This window comes from Apis mellifera, linkage group LG1, assembly GCF_003254395.2.
Source record: "Apis mellifera strain DH4 linkage group LG1, Amel_HAv3.1, whole genome shotgun sequence".
Taxonomy (NCBI): Eukaryota; Metazoa; Arthropoda; class Insecta; order Hymenoptera; family Apidae; genus Apis; species Apis mellifera.
In genome coordinates, this window is record NC_037638.1 from 11,362,122 (window position 1) to 11,379,549 (window position 17,428).

At 26.9% G+C, this 17,428-nt stretch overlaps 1 protein-coding gene and 1 long non-coding RNA gene across 6 annotated transcripts in view; one reads left to right on the top strand and one right to left on the bottom strand.

Moving 5' to 3' along the window:
* LOC552374 (protein Wnt-1) overlaps window positions 1-17,428 on the bottom strand; it is a 60,401-nt gene that overhangs the window by 2,895 nt on the left and 40,078 nt on the right. For 2 of the 4 annotated variants that reach the window (XM_624748.5, XM_006569586.3), the window contains exons 2-5: window positions 11,560-11,740; window positions 7,279-7,402; window positions 6,411-6,568; window positions 718-895 (exon numbers count right to left, since the gene is read on the bottom strand). In XM_624748.5, coding sequence (XP_624751.3) covers window positions 718-895; window positions 6,411-6,568; window positions 7,279-7,402; window positions 11,560-11,740 — 641 coding nt within the window. Of the gene's footprint in view, window positions 1-717; window positions 896-6,410; window positions 6,569-7,278; window positions 7,403-7,485; window positions 7,693-11,559; window positions 11,741-14,876; window positions 15,097-17,428 lie in introns of those variants that run through there. The other 2 variants (XM_016916853.1, XM_026443566.1) reach the window with 2 other exon arrangements.
* On the top strand, window positions 9,234-12,821 carry LOC102656816. Of its 2 annotated transcripts, none has more exons than XR_003305554.1 (5): window positions 9,234-9,281; window positions 9,660-9,899; window positions 10,553-10,842; window positions 11,164-11,610; window positions 12,313-12,821. It is a non-coding gene; the product is annotated as an uncharacterized LOC102656816 (long non-coding RNA). The 2 variants fall into 2 exon arrangements; XR_001705785.2 differs by having other exon boundaries at window positions 9,271-9,342.

Consider the following 17,428-nt stretch of genomic DNA (forward strand, 5'->3'; position numbering starts at 1 on the left):
GTTTAGAAAAGCAAAAAAAAATAATTATAAAAATAATTTAATATAAAAAGAATGATATGACTTAGCTATTCAAAATTTTCTTTTCTCTTATGATTTTTAATAACAGAATACATAACAAGATGCAAGATAAAATATAATATAAAGTTTTTAAGGTATAAAATTATTTCTAAGAATTATAATATATTTTTATCAAAATAATGTTATTGAAAATAATAGCAAAAGGATCCAAATTCATTAGGTATATTTTAAAACAAAATTTAATAACATTTTTTAATTTAATCTAAAAATTTCTATTCATTTTTGTAAATTTAAGAACATATTATCCATCTCATTACAGTTTCATAATATTTAAACAAATATTTTATACTATTCTATGTCATATATTTTTATATCTTTTAAACCAATGTAATCTTTTCATAGCAATTTAAATAACAAGATATCTTCGGAAGAAACAAGCAAGGAAATACACTATAAGTTCCACAAGCCTAATAAAACATCACATTTTTACCTTTTTATGGCATATTTGGGTGCTGAAACAAGTCTCGAGAGAGATTCTTCTACCCATGGATCCATGCATACATGAATGCAACGAGCCAACAGTCAAGCAGGGAAAGGGAAAACAAGGGATTGGTGAAATTCTAAGTCGTTAAAGCGTGAGGAACGAAAAATAAGAGCGTAGATAGAGGGTTTTATCTGTAGAACGCGTTAATGGCTTACCGTGACACTTGCATACGCGTTGCATTCTTGAGCGGACTGCACGCCTGCCAGCTTCACTATCGTGCTTCCTCATTAGCTGGCCAGCCAGCCCTTTCGGTCCATGCAGCACACCCTCTTTTACAGGTTCTTCGCCACTGTCTGACCATTCTCGCGAGAACTTCTCTCCAAAATGAATATCCTGAACAAGAAAAAATATTTTTAAATGAAAATTTGATTTTTTTGTTATAAATTAAATCTGTAATACTATAAATTATTATATAATGTATAATATTTTTAGCATATTTTTATAGAAATAATAATTATTTTCTAATAATATAAAATAGTATTTAAATAAAAATTTGTAATGATAGAATGTGTTAATTAAATATAATATTGTTTCTCTTGTTTTTAAAAATAAAGTTTGATTTTAAATTTTTATTATTATAATTTATTAAAAATTAGAAGATATATCCTTTTGAAATATTTATTATTCCTCATTATCAAATTTAATAAATTTGAAATATATTAAAGTTGTGCATTATTAATAATTTAACAGATATTTAATATTCAATTTTTTTGTAAACTGATAATTTTTTGATCTTGACCCAATCTTTTATAAAAATTATTTTTAAATATATTTGCAAAAATTATATGTCTTACAATCTATTAAATTACTCATTATTATTTTATTATATATTATACAGTATAAAATGATAAAATAATTGATGAATTAACAATAAGTTAAAATTAATTTATTTTTAAAAATTAATTATTTAATTTTTTAAACTCTTTAATGTTATTAAATGGTATAAAAAATTCTTATTAATAATCAATATTTTCATTAAAGAGATTAAATAAAAACCATTTAAATTTATTATTCGCTTATTCGTTTAAGCGGGAAAAGAGGATTTGTCATAAAAATAATTCTATGCCATTTTATATGATAAATTGAAACAATTGAACAAATTGTCGTCATAATCAATAAATGATTATAATTTAATATAAAAATTTATGTATATTTTTTTTATTAAAACTATTAATATCTTCTTACTATATTCATCGCGTGTATAAGATAACCCCACCTAGTGAATAATACATGAATATTCTTTTCCTAAATTCAAAATCAGAAATGAATCAAATAATCTTTGCAAATTTATTAATATAACAAATTACGATTACCTGCTTTGATAATCTTTTCTTTATACGATTCAAATGAAATCACAGATATTACACTTCTTTTTTCTATTTCGATCAAAATTTTAGAAGGTAAGAATTCCAACAGAAAGCGCCATCTAACAGCGACTTATCGACGAGAGGTATAACGGTAGCTACAATATTCTTTAGCCAAGCTCGGGACACGACAAGGTCGGCAAACATCGTTATCTAGAAAATCTGTCAATGGGTTGGAGTGTAGACGAAATATCCCACGGGATATGATGCCGCGTCGACTCGTTAAGGAATCCATCCGGAACTTGGTTAAAGGCTAGAGGCCGCACAAGTGGACGAGTAGGTAATCCCGAAGGTAAAAGCAGCGCCACTTTTCCGACACTTTTCGCTCCTCTTCCTGCCACGTGAGTTACTCGAGAGCACGTGTCTCCCACCTTCCGTCTTTTCTTTCTTCTTCTTTTTTGTTCCTGATCATCTGTCTAGCCCGCCTTTTTTTCTCGCTGCGCGCTAGTCTTTTCTCTGTTGTCTTTTCTCACGCTTTCCAGTCTTTGTCCATTTTTCTCTTCCTTTTTATTTTGTTTCTTGCTTGTAACTATTCTTATTTTTCTGTGCCTGATTTTTTTGCTATTTTTTATTTTTTTGTTTTCTTTATTCTTTTTTCTATTTTGTCTATTTTGTTTTCTATTTTTTTTGTTCTTTTATCTTGTTTTTGCGAATTTTTTATGTATATATCTTTTAGAATAGAGGATTTTTTCTTTTTACTGAGTCTTATTAAGTCTTACTTTAATTTTAACTTTTAATTTTGTTAGTAATTGTTTTTTTCTTTTGTTAATTTTTGTTTGATATATATTTTCAATTTTTTTCTTTTCATTTTTTCATTTATTTTGCTCATATCTCAAATAATCAATATCTTTTCTTTTTAATTAATTCTATTATATGATTCTTTGAACTTTCCTTGTTTTCATTTTCTTTTATTCTTCACATAATTCTATATTCTATATTCTATATTATTCATCTTTCACTTATAAACTTAAAAACTTTCTTATTACCTTTTGCTTCCCTTTATTTTCTTTTTCAATCTTTTCCTACATCACCCTTTCATCAATTTTTTTTTATCATCCACGATTTGTTCTCGAGCTTCGTTTCCAATTGCCCTTTACTTCTCCCACCTTCTCATCCCTCTCTATCTACCATCATTATATCTATCTCTCACTCTCTTGCTCTTCTTTCTCATTGTAGGTATTTATGTTCTTGTGTGCATCACTCACATGCAAGTTACGTGACCGATATGTCGGGCTGTGTGCGGGGACAGGAGGTGGCGGGTTGTTGCAACTTAACAAGCTTAGCCCCCTTAATCCCCTTGTAAGCTAGCAATGTCTACAAGGGGTCAGCCGTACGCATGAAATGCATCCGTTTACAGGACGAGCTTTGTCTTCGTTCCAGGGTTAAGGTTTACGTCGACTGACCGTGGAGAGATCGAGACGACAAATTGGGGATGCCCGTGTGGGGCAGTGCTTCCCCCGTGTACTTACAAGGGAGGCCTCTCTTCTGAAGGGTCAACAAGAGTGAAGTATTATTTTTTGTTTTATTTTGTATTTTCATTTTTTTTTTATTTTTCCTATTTTAGATTTTTATAATTATAATATCTATATTGTTTTATTCACAACTTTTGAGTTCTTTCAATTAATATATCAAGTATTGATTAACAAAAATGAAAATTTTGTTTTTGTTTTGTTTCATATTTTTATTTTTTTATTATTTTATTTTATATTTTATTTTATCAAAAATTTGAAACTTAAATAATATTTCAAAAAATATATTAATGTATGATGTATAAAAGTAATTAGCTTTAAAATATTTTTTTTTATTAAACAAGGGTAATTCATTTATTTATATTTTATATTTTTTAAGATCTATAATTTATTGAATATAATATTTTTTTATTTTTTATAGTAAAAATTTACACAATAAATTAATTCAAATTTCTTTGTATTAAATTTATATCTTTACAATACATATTTAAAATATGTAATTTTCCAATTTGTCATACATGGAAAATTTTTTAAAAGAATTATTTCTTTTAACATAAAACATAAAAAAAGGATAGTAATCTTAAAAATCTCTGAAAAAAAATATAAAAAATATAACATACATAAAAATATAATTATACATACTATATGTATAATTATACATAATTATATATATAATATATAATATATAATTCATGATAATTTAGGATAATTTCAGGATAAAATGTATTTTGATTGGCCCATTAATGATGAAACAAACACTTAAGATAAGATAGATCCACTTTATATATATTATTCCCATGTTTCCTGTTCATAAATTATCAATAATACTGATTCAAAGTTAATGTATTTCAGAATAAAACAGTATTTTTCAAACTCCTTCAGAAAATTATAAAATATTTTTTCAAGTATATAATATATAACGAATAGATCTATATAATAGGTGATATTTTATGTTTTAAACAATCTAAAAAAAAATATTTTGAACAAAAATTATTAAAGTTTGAATATTAATTAGAATTTTTCAATATTTAAAATTTAAAAAAATTTTTTTTTCATTAAGAAATCAAAGTAGTATTCTATTTTTTAAAGTGATATAATATATTTTTGATTTTTTATTATTAGTAGTAACTAATTATTATTATTAATAACTATTAATGTTATGATAGATTTAAAATATTTAATTTTTGTTGATTAATTTTTGATTAAAAATTTATATTTCAATAATTTTTTGTAAATTATTATGTTAATTAAAATTTAAATTAAATTTTAAATATTTGTAGTAAATTATATTATAACAAATTAAAATTAAAATTATAAATTTTAACAATATATTGATTATATACCTAATATTATATAATTGTATAATATCTATATTATCATATTACATTATATAATAGGATACTATACTAATATTTATAAAACAATAATTTATAAAACAATAATGTACATATTTATTTTACTGAATAATTTAATAAAATTATTCAGTTTTATAACATTTTTAACATTGCATTTTCCAATATCAAAAAGAGATTAATCTAGATATATATTTCGTGCCTGTCCTCGTCAATCCTGAAAGAGTGGCAAATTTTAATTGTCGTTTATTTCGGTATAGAATTTTATTAAGCTCTACGCTATCTATTTCGATTGATTTACAATCAATAATAAGAATCAAAAAATAATAAGAAGGAAATTAAACCAACAACAAGTTTCATGTTTTCATGAAATTGAAAACTTCGCCTTAAGCTAGCCACTAACCAATGGGTAATTCCACTGGCTGGCATGAGTTCCCTCGCTTAATTAACGAACGTTGCGTAAGAACGAATTCGTTAAAGCGAATAGAAATTAATTAAATTGGCCTTTCGAGCCGTGAAATTAAAGTGTAAAAGTATTTTCATGTATTTGTAATTTTTTTTACATATATATATATATATATATATATATATATATATATATATATATATATATTATGATATATATACGGATGTATGTATATTATGATATGTTGATAATACAACTGAATAAAGAATGAATCATTATGAAAAGTTAACTGGAAAAGAAAAAAATCTTTTCATTTGAAACTTAATTGTTGATTTTTAGATGAATCAAATTTGAAAATTATTTAAGTATATACAAAATTGATTGATTTTATTAATTTTTTATTATTAAAATGTAAGTATATGTTTATACTATGTGTATATATATAGTAAAAGTCTAAAATATAAATATATGTTTATGCAAATTTGAAATTTTATAAATTATATTATGAAAATATAATTAAAATAAAAACCTGTTTTGCTTTAAATATCATAATATTGTATTGGATATTTTTTCCATTACCATAAATTTTATAAATTTTATAAAATGTATAAATAAATATTTTATAAAATGTTAAAATAAATTATGAAATAAATACTCTCGATTATCATTTTCTTATATTTTACGTTTAAAATAAAAAATTCTATAAGTTATCGAATTGCAAATGTACTTGTGGTATAAATGGGACGATATTTAAAAGGCAAAATAGATCTTTATTTCAGTTTTCTGTAATTGTGTATAAAATTGTGTATAAAATTTTAAATTTGCACATATATACTCAGTCTAATAATCTAATTAACTAAAAAAAAAACAAAACAATATAAATAATGTAATTTCTTATTGAATTTTTTCTATGTTTTTAAATGTTGAATTATTGAAAAAAAGAAACATTCAATTGTTCAAATAACGCTTAATTATTTGTTATGAACAAACTATAAATATATAACAATTCAAAAAAATAAAAATAAACATTCTTCTATCTCTAAAAAATGAAAATAATCTTCTTTAAAGTTTCATTTTATTGAAAGCTAATTTTTCACCTATCATATAAATGTTGGATTTACCTAAGAATACCATACCAGTGAAATTACTTAAGATTCTAAAAAATAAAAAGACATAAGTTTGGAAATTAAAAAACAAAGTGAATTGCATTTATATTTATCTTTCAAAAGAAAATAGAATACAAATAGGGGAAATTACCTCGCTACAGCCGCCCCATTGCCAATTATTCGGATGGCGTGTTCTGACCCGGTTGTCGCACGAGCAATCGGTGAGTTCGCCCCTGGAACAAGCTCTGGTGACGCTATAAGCAACCCCTGCCGCCGATATTGCATATACAAATGCTGCTTCGCGACTGTCTGCAAAGATGCATCAGAATTTCTTGGTTACAATACAACTTTTTCCATTTTTGAAACTTATTCTAAGTAATTTCATTCTGATAAAAAAAGAAATTAAATTGTTGCATCTGAATCATCAAAGATTCTGATTATTATAATTTATAATTACAGAGATAAAATTATTTCTAGATAAAAAAGATAGATATCTTAATTGCTTCAATTTCCAAGGCTGATCATTCTAAAGGATAATATGCCTGGATAATTAATAAATATTTGTTTAATTAATTTGTTTATGTATCAATATTAACATCCTATATATATATATGTATGTTTATAACTTATATGTATATTAATATTTGTGTTGTATATATAAGATATTAATATGTTTATGGAATAAATACAAAAATTAATATAAAAAAGTTCTGATTTATTATATTATATTATCTATTTCTGATTTATTCTATTTATTTATTAAGTAGTATTCTATTTATTTATAAATAACTGAAATTTATGTTAAATGAAATGATAATATAATGGAAACAGAACAGTTGTTCATAATATACTTACTTATATATAATATATTATCAAATTGAATTTCCATATTAAATCTATCATTGATATTTATAAGACATCCATTATCATGTCATCTTTGCACTCCAAACTTTCATCTTATCAAGAATATTTCCATCGTGTCTAAGCTTTATTCTCTTCAAGATTGAGCTTTTACTTACTGACTAGCATCACGCCGCCAAAAATATTATCCGGATTTTCCGGAGTGATGGAGCAGTTCCATCTTGCCGATCTGAACTGATGCTGACACTCCTCAATCGCCAATCTCGCGCCAGCACTTACTGCCTGTAAATAAAAACCATGAAAGCTGCGAATAGAAAAGTAAAATAGTAATGTGAATATGTTCTTATATGTATATATGTATATACATGTACTTTCCATCGATTGATTGACATGCAAGAAACGGATGTACAAATAACTTAACTACTACTTGTCTGATATTAGCTTCTGATTAAATTCGTTTAATATTGAGTCTAATATTACGACATAACGAAACCGGCGGATAACATATTGATGTATAATAGAATCTATTGAGGATCTATTGATGTATAATTGTGTAGTTATAATGGCAGATAGTTGAAATTGATACGATCTTGATTACTGTAATTAATACTGATTAGTTGTTTTTAGTATTATTGTTGGATTTATTGAGGATTTGAGTACTTTAGATTTATTTATGATTTGTAAAAATTATATATATGGAAAATTAGAATAAAATTTAAATTAAAAAGTTTTTAGTAATTTTGATATTAAAAAGTTGGTATTAAAGATAATTTTTTTAAAATTCTAATTATTCTATTCTTTATAAAATGATTTAAACAGATTGTTTCTAAATACAATTGAAGATTAATGTTTTTATATTATGAATTTCGTCAATGATTATTTAAAAATTATATATTTATCTATAAAATGCATTCATATATTAAAATATATATCAATATATAAAAATATAAAAATATGTACTATAAAAAAATATATATATAAAATTCAAAAAACAAATTTCACTTTTATAAATGTAATTATAATAATAATTATAAACTTCAACGATTTATAATTTCAAATTACGAAATTATACTAATGTCAATTATAATTCGCAATAAATATAAATTAAATTTTTCTCGAACTTCAATATTATCTTTAATTTCAATTTACAAAATAACAATATATATATATTGTTATAAAGTTATTATATAAAGTAGATTTTTACACATTCAGACATCACAGTTTCATTCACGTCAAAACAAACTTGTAACAAACATCGATTCTCTATAACAGTAATAAAGATTTTAACAATGAAAAAGAAAGAACAAAAACACGTAGAGCCATAGTCGACATTTCGATACGAAACAAATCGAGAATGATTCGACATGTATCTGGTTAATCGTGCGGGGATTAAACGTCCATCGCGGTGTCGTTATGAATATTCATACGAAACCCTTTTGTCGGTAACCAGAACTCGGAAAAGCAAGACGACGGTCGGCGGTATTCAAAGAGATATATCGAGCCTTACGTTTACCTAGGCACCGGCTTCTAGACGATTCCGACCCCTGCCCTTCCCCACCACGACAAGATTTGTGCATTAGGCAGAGGTAAATGCGATTTTGGGCAACTAGTCGTCTCGTTTTTACCGCTCACCATATAAGCGTAGTGGATACTATTATTAAATCGCGATAAAATGATTTTTTCAATTTTTAGTTGGTACTACTACAACAATATTATATGTTGGTATTTGATTAGTTTCTTATGATGGATACTTTCTATGATTGATGCATATCATAGTTAATGTATTAATTAATATTGATAAATTAGTTTAAAAATTAACTTAAAAATCAATAATTTAATTAAATTAGATTTTAAATATTATAAATTTAAACATAACTAAATTTTTATAAATTGATGGAACATGAAAATCGAATCTTATATAAGATATTCATAAAACAATGAAAAATATATTATAATGATATAAAAGTATAAAAGAATAAATTCCTCGATCTTCTTATATTTTTTTTAAATATATTATATTCTCTTTTCTTTAATACAAATAATTATTACTATATTAATAAATAATTATCACTATATTAATTTCAATTTTTATCGCAGATGGCGTTGAAACATCACTTCGAAGCAGTATGATCAAATAGCATGATAGATCTATGATATTTAAGTAAGTAGGTGAAATGAGATCATGCAATTATCAGACATCAGAATCATAAGACAAATTTATAGTATATAATATATAATATATTTATATATAAATTTCATTGTGCTCAAGATTATTTTAAATTAAAATTAAATTCATTTTTTCATTTCCTGTGAAAAATTAATGCAAAGTTGACATAACCTTCTATTCTTCGTCTATCTCAAATATAAAGTCTATTTCAAATATAAAACTTAATTTTAATAGATATCATTGAATTTTATTGTTTTTTTAATTATAATATGAATTTTGTGATGTATTCAAAACAAATTGAAATCAATATCGATTATGGTAATGCGATCGTGTTAAATACCTTTTCTAATAAAATTTTTTTCTTGTTTTTAGTGAATGTTTTTGACTTTAATATCGACTTTGACTTTTAATGAATGTAGAATTAAATAATATAAAATAATACGAGGAGAAAGTTGGAGAAAATGATCGGAATAAGATTTGATGATGTTGGTTGGAATTTTTAAAACTGTGTTTTCCACTTGAAAGTAATGCATAATTAAGAGACTTTAATCGAAAATTTTAAAAGACCACTTGTAATTTTAAAAAATCTAATATTTCACATACACACATAAGGTATGTTTATAAATTTTTTTAAAAAATTAAATTATAATAAATTTATTTATTTCATGTTTATACATGTTTTGCAGATAAGTATCAATTTTTTAAAAAATTCATAATATTAAAAAATTACAAAAAAGTCTGTATTTTTAAAAAAAGTTTCAAATATAAATCTAAAATACACATGTAAGATGGAATCTAATATCATTACTATAATTATTTTTCTTAATTAACAAATATCAAAATTTTTTATTATCAAAGATGATATGATTTCGAATGACTTTAAGTAACATGTAACATGTTTGTATTTAAAAACTAAATTTGTTAAAGTTTATAAGATTCTAAAATTTGTTAAATTTAATTTTTTATTTACAATTAAATATTATATTATTTACATTTAAATTTATTTCTTAATTGATATTTATTAATTGATAATTAAAAAAAAATATTATAGAATTTAAAACCAAAAATCAAAAAAAAATCAAATTACTATAAGAACCTTTCGAAATTGTATTATAAAATAAAGAAAATAAAGAAAAAATTTTATTAATCTAATAAATATTAGTAAAATAATTGAAATAATTATAATATGTACACTTAGAATAGTTAACGATATAATTCACCTTATATATTATTGATAGTTTGTCATTTTAAACTAATTTATGAAGTTTCACATGGATCCAAAGCTCGATGCGAGATCACAGAATTCGCGACTTCATTTCCCGACTGCGAGCCGTCTCGAAAGGAGGTCGTGTAGGGTTCACTGAAGACCCTGACTGTTCCAGAGCTCGAGTATTAAATATTGCAGGCGCGGCAAACGAAAGCTACAACTTGACCGCTGCATTCCGGGAGTTCTTTAGAATCGCGCGAATTCACCAGTGCACTCGCGTCATTTTACACGGATGTTTAATTTCCCCTTCACGATCCATGATTATTTTTTAACCCTCTATAATGTCGTGTAAGTTGAAAATTTACGTATCCTATATGTGTATATTTTTTTTAATTTTTGGTACCTAATATATATTTTAAAGTAATAGAAATTTTTCAGTTTAAATGAATTAAGATTTTTATTTTTTTATAATCTTTTGTAAGATTTGAAGAATTTATTTCATGTGTGTGTTTTCTTCAATTTTATTTCTTAACACCTATTTTAAATTTAGAAGAAATTTCCTAGATTTTAAATAAAGGAGAGACAAAATGAAAGAAATTAAGATTTAATCTTTTGTATAAAAAATTTAAAAATTCATTATTTTATATTTTGAATTTTATTTATTTTCAGCAATATTTTTTAAACAAAAGTAAAAATGAAGAAAGGAGAAACTTACCATTTATCTTAAAAATACAACAACAATTTCAAACATTCTACTTATTCAAGAATTCCACAACAGACAATACATTTTTCTCAATAGAAAAAAAAAAATGACAAGAAAATACTAAAAAAAAAAAGGAAGAAGAATGTTATGAAATAACCATTCGATCCATGTTTAAAAATCAACAGAAGTGTAAAGATGTGTAAGAAATGTCATAAAGGTTGAACCAACAAGCCTCTTTGGACGGCCAGCGAGTCGAATTAGCCGCGTGCTTCCCCACCCATTAATCCGAATAGCGAGAAAGAGAGGTTGGCCCTCTCCCTCACCAGAGGGAGGTAACGACGCCAACGACGATAAATAAGTACCTGCAGGACTGGCGGAGAGCGGGAGCATATCGCCTGCTGTTTCGCGGTCAGGTGCGTGCTTTTGCAGTTCTTTTCGGCGCTCGCTGGTCCAATCACACCCGCACCAATGATCTGCGCTTGGCCATCGCCACCACTTCCAGGGCTCAATCCACTGTTCAATCGCGGCTCCACACCCAAATACCTGAAACAATCCAGGAAGCAATTCGATTCGTTATTATATCAAAGATTAATCTGATCATTTTTATGAAATCCTATCTATCTTTTTTCTTCTTGTTATAGATATAAAATGGATATTAGAAAAGAAAATAATAGATATAAAAAAAATAAAAAGAATGATTTTGAAAGTTGTAAGAAAACTCGCATGTGAAAATTTTCATTAAAATTTATTTTTTATGTTATGAGCAATTTTAATTTCGTATATAGTGATGACAAACATTTCTATTTCGTTTCATCTAATACAAAATTGCTTATAATTTAATAAGCGTTGTTTGACATTTTCATATACCAACTTTCGTGTTAGTTTTACTTTTCACGTTTTCTACCTATTTCGTTTTAACAATCTGTATAGCTCCTCCTATTTCTTCGAATTTCTTTTCAGAATTTTTGGTATTCTCTCTCCAAGACAAATTTGAAAAGTTTGGGAATTTAGAAAATTGAATGATTATTGGAATTTATTTATTTTTTCTAATTTTTTTCACAATAAAATAAAATAAAAACTATTAACAATCAAATATTTTATTTTTTTTGTTACAGATACTTCATACACTTCTTCTACTTCTGCATCGATGGATACTTATTTTTAAATATCTAAAAAAATTTCATATTAAATTTGATATCGTTCTTATATCGCTCTTGATCTATGGAATCTCTCTTCCCTCTTATGCTACATCAAGAATTACTTGCCAACCCTATATTTTCATGAAGCATAGAGAGGACAGCTCCTCGGTAGCCTCGCTCCTGCCGAGGCTACTCACAAAGGAACTCTCGCCGTGACGAACCACCTATAATTAGACCAGGTATTCGAGTGAAAATTATAGAGGGGAAAAGGACGAAGGGCAATAGCTAGGGTAACCCATGCCCGACAATATATGTGTAAGAGCATCCACAACAAGAATCGACAATAGAAATCGCTTGTACGATAAAGTAAAATAGGAAATCTTAAAAGACACGAGCTCACAATTAATTAGCACATCCATTGTAGATGATGAGAATATATATTGACATTTATACTTATGTCAAATAAAGATCAGATTATAATACTAGCTTACGTATGTGTAATATGAATTAAAAATAAAGTGTCATCAAAATGTGAAAAAAAAATTCACAATAATTTACAGAAGATTCACATATTTATATATATATATACATACAATAAGAATTATTGTTAAAAGATTAAAATATTGATAACTAATAATCAATATTAATTATTCATTAATTAATAAGAAAATAAATTTTGTTGACCAACAAAAATGCAAAAAGAGTAAGAGCATGAAATGGATTTAACGACAGGTGAAAAGTTAATGAGTTATTTTTCTTGTGAGGGTTGTTCTTACGAGGGATGGAGAAGAGATATTTTGGCGCATCCACATCAAAGTATAGGTTTTTGTACGAGGGTACTTATTATGAGCGACTGGCATTAAATAAATTCGATAATTGAACCGGATGCTCGACCACGTTTGATTTCCTAGTGGCCACGACCACCCGTAAATTAATGGAGCTTTACGAGGAATTAAATTTGACACGCTTTCACCAAGATATATACCATGTATACACGCCTCTTATACTTCTTATATTGCGCTTTCACTAAAGTGTCGTGAATTTTCGATGAAAAATAGTCCTGGAATGAGATTTTAACCCTTTGTATTTATACAAAGAGTTAAATTTAATATAAATATTTCTCTTTTGATCTTTCTTCTTTGTATTAACTTTTTATATATTTTTATTATACAAATTCTAATATTATTTTATATAGTGGTAGAAAATAATAATAAATTGATAGGTATATATAAAGAATACATATTTTTACATAAAAAGAAAAAATAAAAATGATCTTTGGTAATAAAGATCTATATGGAAACAATATGAAAATTACTTGTCAATTCATAATTATTCATAATTATTATTCATAATTAACTAAAGAATTAAAAAAAAAAATTATCAGTAGTGAATTTTTAATTTTAAATTTTGATAAATTCCATGTTACTCAGATATGAAATATAATTATCAAGTTAAATATAAAATAAAAAATATAAAGAGAATCTAATTTTTATTATATCAAATATATCTTTTCACATTTAATTTTAAAAGATATCAAAGTTAAGAAGTTTTCTAATTATGCCATCTGTTTGTATCAATTTAATATAATTTTGAAAAGAAAATGTAGTTCAGAAAAAAGAGAAAAAGAGAAAAAATCGATAGGATTTTAGATATGTTCCTCCACTTCACGTTAATCGACATCGTGATCTTAAAAAGAAAAGAAAAAGTGAAAAAAATAAAAAGAGGCCGCGTCATTTTCTATTATTTTTCGAAGCTGGCCCCTCTGGAGCATAGGTAGCGGTCGTTTAGGCGGTAAATCTTAATGAGAATCGAGGGTGTGGCCTTGGCCGGGGCAGGGAACGATGATTGCAACCCCGTGGGCAACGTTTAAGGGAACAAGGCGTCGCGTCAACTTCCACACGTACGACACACGCCCAGGGAGTGACCAATTCTCATGCGGACGCACCTTCAAGCTTCCTTAATGCGAGTTTGAGAAGATTTTAATCTATCCACGAACTTGATTATTCCCTAAGCGTCTGGCTATTCAAAATTATAGATGCGAACAGTAAAGATAGGTCGATTATGCTATTAATTCTTTGGATAATTCATCTCTTAAGTTAACTTCTTTCTTTTGGTACTTTTGTACAACTTTTGATATTTTTATAATAATTAATCCTTTATCTTATAATGTATTACGAATATTGGAAGAAACAAATGAAAGAATTTGAATCAAAATTAAAAATTTTATTTTATTTCAAAATTATAATATTATAAAAAGAAAATGAATTTTGTCGTAACATGAAAAAAAAATATACATATTTTTGATTCAAAAATTCATTAATTTAATTTTGTAAGATGTTCTAAAAATGTTCTGTCCATTTATCAACAATATTAATTTCCTTTAATTTATTAAAAATCATCAAACATCTCTTTCAAATAATCCTTTTAATTTTTTTAATCAATTATTTTACAATCGATCAGCAAACTTTTTTCTATTCACCGCCAATATTAATTTCCCTTAAACTCCCTAAGAAACCACAATATAAATCAAAATACTACACCACAAAACTCTCTTTCTGATTACCATCGTATCTTTCGCCAACAATTTCAATCTCCCGCGCGGAAATCACATGAGTCATCCAACGAGACCGACAATCGAGCAACAGACTTTGCTGCAACGTTTATTATTTGTTTGCGGGCCAAACTTCTCGGCCTAACCTAGCTATTTCGGGTTTGTTTGGTCACGGTTTATAGCACTTTTTTCCGAGAGAACGCCTCAATCATTGGCCCATGCCCTCTATCGCCGCTAAACCGATACTAGGGAATTTCGTATTTATCTTCCTTAGCGTTACGAAAAGTCACGAAATTCGAAATGACGAAGACGCAGATAAGTACAAGTGTATTGCCGTCATCGACGATTTTGATCTCCACGAGAGGATCATCCCAGTCATTTGAAGTATCGATGTTTATGAAAAGGCTAAGCCGATGGTTAAATGGAAGATTTTGTTGGTCGGCTTAAATACCGTGTTAGTCGCGCAATATTGCAATCAATAGGCGGTTGGCGAATAGGTGGACAGATATGGTTCGACTGGTTCTTATGGGGAAAAGGTATCGACGGTTCATCAACTAACGCGGTCAAGGTTAGAGAAATAGAGGGAAATAAAAAGATGATTGTGTGAACTTTGGGGTATATTTATATGAAATAATTTTATATGAGGATTCGTGAGAGTTTTAATTTCAGAAAATTTTTTATAAAATAAATTTTGAAAGAATTATTGATATATATAAATATTTAGAATTTAAAAAAAGAATTTAAAAAAAAATTATCGAAAGAAGAAATTTCATTTTAATAATTTTCATTACAAATTTTTTCATAAAATAATAATTTAATATATTTTTTTATTTCACTCACTTTTGTAAAACATAACTTCTATAAAAAATTCAATAACTTCAAATAATAATCAACCTGAAACCACCGTCAAAACCCAATATGCTATTCCCCTAATTGAATTCCCCAGAAACAAAACTGCCTCAAAGGAAATCTTCCCCTCACTTCTGACCACACTCGACCGCTGAAGACGATCGAAAAACCACAAAAACTCGATCCGACGAACGGACCCCGTTTACCCGAACAAATCGGTCGAGATCGAATCACGGGGAAACGATACCGTGCAGGATGTCATCGTCGCACTAGATAACCAACGTGAGTAGTGGGGAAAGAAGGTGGACAGGAAGGATAGAGAAAAGGATGCAACAGTCGAGTGCACACTCTGTTCAGAGAAAGGTGTATGCAGAAAAGTAAGTTGAGACAATGATTATATAAAATTAAATCTAAAAAGAGGAAAGAAAAAAAACTAAGAAAATTTATTCATACATATTATATCTAACTCTAAGTTAGATTTAGATATATCTTAGTTTAGAGTTTGACATGCAATTCTTTCTTAGACAAATTCATTTATTTCTTTTTTTTAAAGTTTAAAATCATAGATAAATATTCCAATAATTTGATAAAAGATATATAATCCTTTAATATTTATATGTAATTTGTTTAATAGTTTCATCATATTCAACAATTTTTATATCTAATGCAATTAATGGTAAAATGCAAGATTTCCAATCAAATACACTAAATAATAAATATAAACTAAATAATAAATATAGATTAGTAATTATTCAGGTGCACGAATTAGCCAGTTCACTCTGTAGAGAAGTGTATTAAGTGTATATGAGAGGGGGGAGGGGAGGGGAGAGGAGAGAGAGAGAGAGAGAGAATAATAATTCGACAAAGCGGTGGTCGGAAAGAAAGAAATCCATATTCAGATCCGATGATGTATCCGAGGGGGGCCGTGGGAGGGTTGCTCCCTATTCAAAGGGGAGAGAGAAGGGATATGGAAGGTATGGAAAGGAAGGAGGAAGCCGCGTGAACGTGCATCAGGTCTATACTACTCATACTCTTACCCTTTCCATTTTTCTCATTTTTTTTTTTTCTTTCTTTCCGTTCTTTTCTGTACGCCGTTTTGCCTTTATCATCGGCAACCACAACGGCAACTACGGGGGCACAGAGAGAGAGCCGGTGTAGAGCCTCCCTCTTGTATGTACGCCATGCCGCGCGACGATTATGATTCCGATTATTATGATTATGATTATGATTATTATGATTATTGTCCGGAGGAGGTATCGCGTTGCCGTCACAGGCACGTCGGTCCGCGCTTTGTCCACGTGACAGCGATAGGGCCTATTTACGTCGAGAACACACTCAACGCCGACATTATAATAGGGGATAAATCCAGCCAAAAGCCTACAATACAACGTTCCATCATAGTATTAACCAGTAAGCTGGCGGCTATATTGGTTCAATGTGTAATTTATGCGTATACATGTATGTATTTATATAATACACATATATATACATACATATATAAAAAAATATATAAGAAAATTTAATATTTTATATATATATATTTTTTTTTTTGAATGTGATAATAGGAAAATTTTAAATTATATAGAAAAGCTATTGTATAGAATGTTGATACATTCATGGAGATCTTTGGGAGATTAATTCTAGAAAAATCTAAACAAAAGTTAATGTAAAAACAGTTTACATTAAATGAAG